The following is a 7,798-nucleotide window of genomic DNA, read 5'->3' as shown; positions in this document are numbered from 1 at the left end:
TTGCGCGAGGCTCTTCTATCGTAGCTCTGCGTTTGCTTTCGGTTCCTATGTATATGTTGATGCTCTGAATGCCGCTTTGCTTTGAAGTTCGTTGCCTGGTGTCGAAGTCCTGTTGCAAATGGCTTTTGCTTCCGCTATTGGGAAGTGTGCGAAGCATGGCCAGTGTGTCGTCCCTTATCCTCCCAGGCATCTGTTATGTTAAATGTCGCGATTATTCGTATGCAACGCCATGGTTATGGGGGAACAAGTCCAAAGACAAGAATGGCACTGGCTGGGCCTGGAAGCTGCCGTCGTTCCTGGGTCGCACGCCACTCGGAGGTCGCTCGTCGCCGATTCCCGGTTGTTCTCCGACCACGAACAACGCCACAGCACAGACACCGAACGCAGCTCTCCTCCCCTGCTCGCTACCACGGGAGGCTTTACGTGGACCGAACGCCAGGCACGCATCGCCTGCCCCGCACCTTCACGCCTACATACCCGCCGTTGCTGAGCGCCGAGCGCCGTATGTAAACACCATAATCGCGGAGGCGACTTGTTGGCGGTGATAAGGAGCCCCGCCTGCACATGAAATCGGGGTGCCAAGCGGTGGGACAGACGGCGCGAATCGTCGCTTCTCCACGTGGGCGTCGACGCTCGACCGGCTGGTGCGTGCTCGACGAGGCTCTCCTCCTGAATCCTGATGCAACACCCGCTGATCAACGGCAACGCTTCATCGGCCGTCGCCTTGCGCCAGAAGGAGAGTACACACGTGTCGCCGCGGGGGGGAGCGCTGGCAGCCGAAGCCGAAATGAAACGCTCTGCCAGCATCAGACCAGAGACGGCTTGGGTGAATTTCAAGGAACGGACCGATGCCACGCGCTTCAGCGAAGTGGCACCCGGGGGCGTTGGACTTGATTTGGGAGATGGCCGGGTCGAACGTTGGCGTCCGAGGCAACGCGCCCTGCAAGCGACGACGAAGCGGCGACGCGGCTCGAGCTCGCCATGATCTGCAAGCTGCGGACACCGTCCCCGCGTGGTCGTGCGACCGGCCGCGGGCGTTGTCGCAGATGCAGCCGCGTCTTCCGCGCCTTTCGAGCAGAAGCCGGGGGGCGCACGCGGAGACGGGAGAGGCGGGATGAGGTACGCAATCTCGACAAACCGGGAGGCGCCGCGAACGCGGGTGCGTCCACCGCGTCGCCCACTCGCGGATCGGGCATGAGCGAGGCGGGAGGACGGCGCGGACACGCCCTCCCTGCGCGCTGGGCGCGGTCATCGTCCTCTTGTCAGCGAGAAGTTGGAAGACGATCTGCCCTGGCGCGAGGCGCGAGGTCCGTCCGACCGCGCGCTCGCGAGGGGCGCCGAACGCGCGGGGTCCTGGCGTGGACGAGCTCGAGCTCCGACCCGCGTCAGCGCACGCTCGAAAGCTGGCTTCCGCCTCTGCCTCCGGGCGGCGTCACGCGAGAGCAGCTCTTCTCGCTCTCGCCGACCGGCCACGAAGCGCACCGCACCGCACGCTCGTGGTGGACGGGTGGGCGCGCCGCGCGCGCTGCAGAGCCGTCTTCGAGCTTCTCCCGGGGCAGCTACCCAGCGCACGATCGCTCACCCGGAAGACTTGGGCGAAGCGTGGTCTCGCGCCTGGCGTCCAGGCGCGCCTCGAGGCGCGTAAACCGCCCGGGGGACGGGCGCCTCCCCCTGCGGGGTTCAGCCACCGGGCGTCTGAGAAGGCGGAACCACACACGCCATGGGGGCCACCAGCGCCGGGGCTCGCGCGGGCGCGGGCGCAATCCTTGTGGGATTCGTGCACGCGGGCTCAGAAAGAAAAAGTCGCGGTCGCCGCGCGCCCACACTCCGTCGTCGTCGCGACTGCACGCTTGGTGTCCCCGCGACGGCGGTCGGTGTCGGTGCCTCGCTGCGGTCCGCGGACGCGGAGGTCGCCATCGGGGCGTCGGTCGGGCAAGCGTTCACATCGCGTCCGTCACGAGAAGTGGGCGGGCCACCATCATCGTGCGCGCACTAGCCACCCGCGACCGCGCTTAGCCGCTCGGGCGCGCGCGCACGGAGATTGAAGGGGCGCGAGGCGGGCCTCCTGGTGCGCTAACGAGCACCCGCAGCGAACAGATGCGCAGGGTCGCGCAGGGTCGCGCCGACGTCGGCAGAACCCGGTGTTCAAGCTCAAGCCGTCCCCCAGGCGGGAGGCGCGCGCTCTCGTCACCGACGGCGCTCGGCCAGAGGCGGCGAGGAACGGGGGGGCGAGCGCGCGAGGCCGGAATAGAGCGCGCGGTGCAGCGGGAGTTCGCGCGGCGCGAACGCAGCTGGCGCCTCGAGGCCTCCTCGCCGTCGATCCGCGCGGCCGCACCTCTCCACGTTCCCGCCCGGCTCCAACTCAAGTCCGCGGGGTCGTCGGGCGGTGGGACGGGGGATGGGGGTGGGGATGGGGGAGGCGGGAGGCGGCAGAGCTTGCAATATGTCCGGAGTCCGGTCGCGCAGGAGTCGTCCACACCCGGCCGGACGCGCGGGAGCGGGGTGAGGGGAAGCCCCGGGGTCGGCAACGCGCAAGCGTTCGAGTCGTCCAGGCCTCCCGCCAGCCATCCCATCCCATCCCATCCCATCCCATCCCGGCGGCCCGGGGCGAGTGCTATCTCCTCACGTAACCCGTCCATGCCCGTCTCCGACAGCGCACACAAGCCCGCGCGCGCACGTCGGGCGGACGTCAACGCGTCACGGCGCCTTCTGGCCTCTCGTGCGCGTAGGTAAGCACGTGCGACGATGCCCCATTCGGCGCGTGCGCGCGCGCCGCGACCCTCGTTCGGCGTGCGCATTGACCGGGCGCCCCGAACGCGCGCGTCGACCGACTGGAGCTCCGACCCCGTGGCCACGTTCCCGACGCAGCACGCTAGAAGCCCGCTCCCTCCTTCCCCCGCCCGTCCGTCGCGGCGACTGAATTCTTCGCCGCCGCGACTTCGAATTCGGCGAGCCCAGGTCCTGGTCGGGAGCTCGTCCTACCGTTATTACGCCGCCGACTCCCGGCCGGGCTCGCGCAAACTCCACCGCGTGTGCGCGCGACGCGAGGGGGGGGGGGGGGGTTTGTGGGTGCGTACGTGTGAGCGCACCGGTGCGGTGCCAACGCCTGCCGCCCGCGGGGTAAGTGCGACAGCGACAGGCGAAGCGAAGAGCGAAAATGACAGCACGAACGGCATGCAGGCGGCGGGCGGGCGGGCGGGGACGAGGGCGCCAGAGGGAAGGGCTATACGTATACTTATATGATATACAATCCCGATCCTACGGGATTCAATACGGGTGCGAGTTGTACAGGCGGGCGAGAGGAGAGGCAGACACGAGGCGGGTGGGTAGGGTGCGATTATGTATAACGGGACGTGACGCGGGCGGGCAGACTAGCTATGTGTGGGGGGCTCGATACGGGGCGGCGGGCGGGCACTAATGATGGGCAAGGGCGGGCATTAGCAGTTCGGGCGGGTGTGCAGAATATACAGGACGTGTGGTGCAAAAGACAAGGCGCATGTGAACGGAACGAGAACCGAGGGCAAGAGTCAGTACGTGGGAAGTGAGTGCAGGCGATGACAAACGTAGAGCGTAATGATATGGAGATGAGACGGAGGGAGACGGCGGGCATGTCGCGGGCCAGAGAAGGGGGAAGGAGTCCACGCGGAGTAGCAGGGGCAAGGGACCGGGCAAGGTTGTGGGAAGGAGGAGTGCATGGTGTGAAGCGGAAGCCTTGGACGATCGACATCCAAGGGCGGTGAGGTAAGGTGCAGTGCGGGCAGAGGGCAGAGGACGGAGAGCACAAGACTCGACGGGCGTAAGGTGCAGGCACATGAAACAGCAGCCGAGGAGGGTTCGCGACGACGGCCCACACGCGCACCGCACCCACACCGTGGTACGCAGCGGGGCAAGCGCACGCATTCAGTGTCGCCAACCGGGCGAAGGAAAGAAGGAGACGGACGAGCCGGAAGGACTGGCGCGGCGGCGACCGGCGATCAAGATGCGCGAACGACGCGCCGGAGTGCCCGGCGCTCAGTTCTCGAGCAGATCCTTCTCCTGGCGCACGCACGACAGCCAAGCGAACCACATCATGGTCCGGAGCTGGAGCACGTCCTCCTTCCAGGCCATCGACTGGTTTTGCTCACGGAACTCACGCGTCAGCGTCTCGCAGCGCTCGATGTTCTCCGGGCTGACGAAATCGGCCGCGACCTTGATGCAGTCCGCAAGGTTGCATACCTGGCACAACCGTCGTCAACGGATGACCAAGAAAGAAGGGCGAGCAAAAACAACGCACCTGGTGCGCGCATCCGGCAGGGATGAACACCGCCTCGCCCGGACGCTGGTAGATCCTGTGGCTGATGACGTTGTGCTCGCGGTAGAGCTCCTGGCGGAGGCTCGCGTCGAGGTAGAACTGCTGCGAGTGGATCGGGTCGTGCTGGTACTGGCCCTTGAACCGCCTGCGGAGGAACTTGCGGAGCTTGCCCGTGTCCTCCGCCCGGTAGATGTCCCACGCCGCGCAGCCCGGCCGTCCGTCCGGCGTCGCCGAGGCGTAGGTCATGATGTTCACTGCGTCGGCCATGTCCATGTGGAGCCGGGTCGAACCTTTGCTACCCTGCGACTCGAAGGAGGCCATCGCGTTGTACATTTTCGGGCCTGCAGAACGAAGGAGGGCAGGAGCGATCAGCAGAGATGCGCAGGGCGACGTTCCCAAAAGAATACGCACCGAGATCGGGCCCTACGGAGTTGGTGGGGAAGTGCGACGCGATGTTGAACACCCCATCACGCCGGACGTAGTTGGGAACAGGTACCGCGTTGCTGAAGTCCTCGTACAGATCTGGGAACGCAGTCTTGAAGTCCGTCGACGGTGGCCAGTCCTGTAACAGCGCACGAAGAACACGAGGAGACCCCCGTACGTCAGCTCCACGAACGAAGCCGAAGGGACGCAAGACGCACCTTGAGCTTCCAGCAGTCCATCCGCCCCTCGTACTTGCCGAAGAGCGCGAAGAACTCGCCGACGGTCACCCGCTTGTTCTGCTCCGTCTGGCACTCGAGGATCAGGCAGCTCTGCGTCCCGTACTTCTGCGCGAAGTGCTCCGGGGTCCACGAGATGCGGAACCGGTGCCCGAGCCCGGTGACGACGAGCGGCACACCCGTCTCCCATACGCTCCGGAACCGTGCGTCCGTGCACTCCGCCTCCGTGAACGTCACCGTCACGTGCGAGGGCACCACTGGAGCCGCTGCGGGCGTGGTGGAGGGCGCAGCGGATGCGGACGACGACGGCGCGGTCGACGGCGCGTACGTGAACCCTGAGGTTGTGGCGGCTGCGGTGCGGCGGCGAACGTCGGTGTAGGTCGCGGTCGGAGACCCGTCCGGGCTCGCCGAGCCTCCCGCAGCAGGCACGGGCGCGCGGGGGATCGCGGCGAGAGCTCTTGTTCTTTCACGACCGTCGTGTCCGCGCCCGCGCTCGCGCTGCGCCCTTCACCACGGCCTCCATCTCGGTGATCGCGCGCTGGAGCTCGGCCTTGCAGAAGCGGGACATGGGCGAGAAGTCCTTCGCCTGGTGCTCGTTCCTGCGCGTGCAGGAGAGGAAGAACGGGTTGATGTGCGCGTGCTTCTCGCGCCGCGCCTGCAGCTGCGCGTTCTCGGCTTCTGTCGCGTCCGCGCGGTCGACGGTGAGCTCCTTCACCTGCGCGAAGCACTCTGCGCACGCCTCGCGCCCGCACAGGCGGCACATCCAGCTCGTCGTGAAGATCGACGTCATGCACGTGTCTGGGTGGCCGAAGCGGAGCGTCAGCGGCGCCGTAAGTTGGGGCTGCAGATATGACTGACCGCATGTCGCCCGCACTTCGTTCTCCCGCGGACGAAGGATGATCTCGGGCCGTGCCATGTGCAGAACCTCTTCGGAAAGAATGGGCACACGCTCGTGCCACCGTGCGCTGCGAAAGCTGCGCGTCAGCACGACGCGCTCCGTCGCTTGCACACGCAGCGAAGCTCCGCACCTGGACGTGGAAAATGTGGTCCATCTGGAGCGGCACGTTCCATTTGTTCGGGAATGTCATAGTCGGCGCGTCCGGTTTCTGGCTCTCGACGAAGCTGATGCCGACTATGTCCCGGTTCTGGTTCTTGAGGAAGAAGCGGATGCCTTGGAAGCGGCACGTGTCGCCCGCCCAGCGGCGCGTACACGACACGCAGCGCGGGAACTCCTCCGAGCGGTACCGGTTCGACATGCACCGCGCGAACTGTAACTCCGGCTGCAGGGGACCTGTGGCATCGGGGCTGACCGCGCCGTCGGCCTCGGTGACTACGCGCATCGCACCATACGCGGGACCTGCGTGGGCAGAGCGCGCCGCAACAGAGAAAAGTGCGGATGAGCGCGCCGCGCGAGAGGAGACGAACACGTAAACGGAGGTAATTACCGCTGGAGCCGGAAGCCTTGTCCTTGCCTGTATCAGGAGGCGGACGTATGAGCACCGTCACATTCGCGCGCGTGAGGGGAAGGGTCGCCTCCGCTCGCGTAGAGGCCCGCAGCGGAGGCACGGGTCCACTTACCGTTTTGGGACACTGCCTGTGAGTCGTTGCGTTTCCGGCCGTTGGACCCGCGACGTGCGGCGGCTGGTGAGGGGAGCGCGCGTGAATACGGTGGATCGGGGACGGTCACACAGGAAGGGAAGGACGGGCGCCTGTGGTGGAAAGGACTGACCAGATGTGGGCTCGGGCTTAGGCTTCGCCGCCCGAGCCTTCTTTGACTTGGGGCCGGCCTGGTCGTCGTCAGCAGGCTCAGGCGCGCGCTTCTGCTGAACGGCGGGCGGCGCAGCGAGCGGGATGGCAGCGAAGGCCATATTGACTGGGTGCGCGTAGTAGCCTTGGGGCGACGCGGGGCCCCGCTCGCGAAGGGACGGGGCGCCGCGGGCTGCGAAAGGAAGGGCGGGCTATGCTTAGCTTTAGGGCGTGGTGATGACATAACGGAAGAGCTTACGGGGCGGCTGGGGGTACGGGTACGGCAGGTAGGCTGAATGCGCATATACGGGCGGTTGCTGGGACGGGTGCGGATGGGGCGCGACTTCGCCGTACGCCGCTGGCGGGGGCGGGGGTGGGGGCGGGTAGTCTAGCGCGCGCAGGGTCGGTGGGGGCAATGGAACGACTCGCGCGGGAGGACTCACTCGATCTGGACGCGGGTTCGGCGGCGGCGGACGCTGGATAAAACGCGAACGGAAATGACGGGAGATCCGCGGCGGGGGCAAGACGCCTAGACGTACCTTGACCTTGTCGCTCGTCCGCATACGCGGCGGGGGCCATCATCGGCGGCGGTCCGTAAGACGCGCCGGGAGTGTCATGCGTCGGGGACCAGGCCTGGCGACCGTCAATTGAGTACGGCGAGCTTTGGTCCGCGCGAGGCGGCCGCGGCTTCTGCGGCTGCGGCTGATGCTGGGAATGCGGATGTTGGTAGGACTCTGGGTACGATGACTGTGGGTGAGCATGTGGATGGGCGTGCGCGGGAGGAGGCTGGGGTTGCGCTGGTGGCGGGGGATAGCGGTAGGATGATTCGGACTCGGATCGGCGGGAGACAGAGGACGAGAGGTCGTCGCCGCCCGACTCCCAGTTCGCTGCACGCAGAGAATATGCGGGTGGACCGAGCTGGACGTAGTGGTCGCCGGAGGCGGGGGGAGGTGATGATGGTACTGGAGGGCGGTCGCGAGCGGGGGGAGCTGCTGGGGGTAGGGCGGGGGGAGGGGGCGGAGGAAGTGGCGGCGACGGGGTTGAGGAGCTCGTTGATGGAGGTGCGTTTGTTGTGGACCTGGGGGTCATGGAGGTGCTGCAT

At 66.8% G+C, this 7,798-nt stretch overlaps 1 protein-coding gene across 1 annotated transcript; it reads right to left on the bottom strand.

Annotated features, from left to right (window-relative positions):
* Positions 1-4,011: 4,011 nt before the first annotated feature.
* BXZ73DRAFT_90828 (Clavaminate synthase-like protein) lies at positions 4,012-7,798 on the bottom strand (the record flags this gene model as incomplete). The annotated part of the gene is made up of 15 exons (XM_048025770.1): positions 4,012-4,215; positions 4,274-4,632; positions 4,703-4,853; positions 4,933-5,353; positions 5,424-5,748; positions 5,809-5,899; positions 5,979-6,307; positions 6,396-6,488; positions 6,529-6,591; positions 6,680-6,889; positions 6,956-7,084; positions 7,140-7,172; positions 7,236-7,493; positions 7,553-7,688; positions 7,733-7,798. 15 exons carry the CDS (start codon positions 7,796-7,798, stop codon positions 4,012-4,014), a joined length of 2,868 nt encoding a protein of 955 aa, XP_047876510.1.

This window comes from Epithele typhae (genome assembly GCF_022376455.1).
Source record: "Epithele typhae strain CBS 203.58 chromosome Unknown BXZ73scaffold_34, whole genome shotgun sequence".
NCBI lineage: Eukaryota > Fungi > Basidiomycota > Agaricomycetes > Polyporales > Epitheliaceae > Epithele > Epithele typhae.
This window is presented reverse-complemented; position numbering and strand designations above follow the sequence as displayed.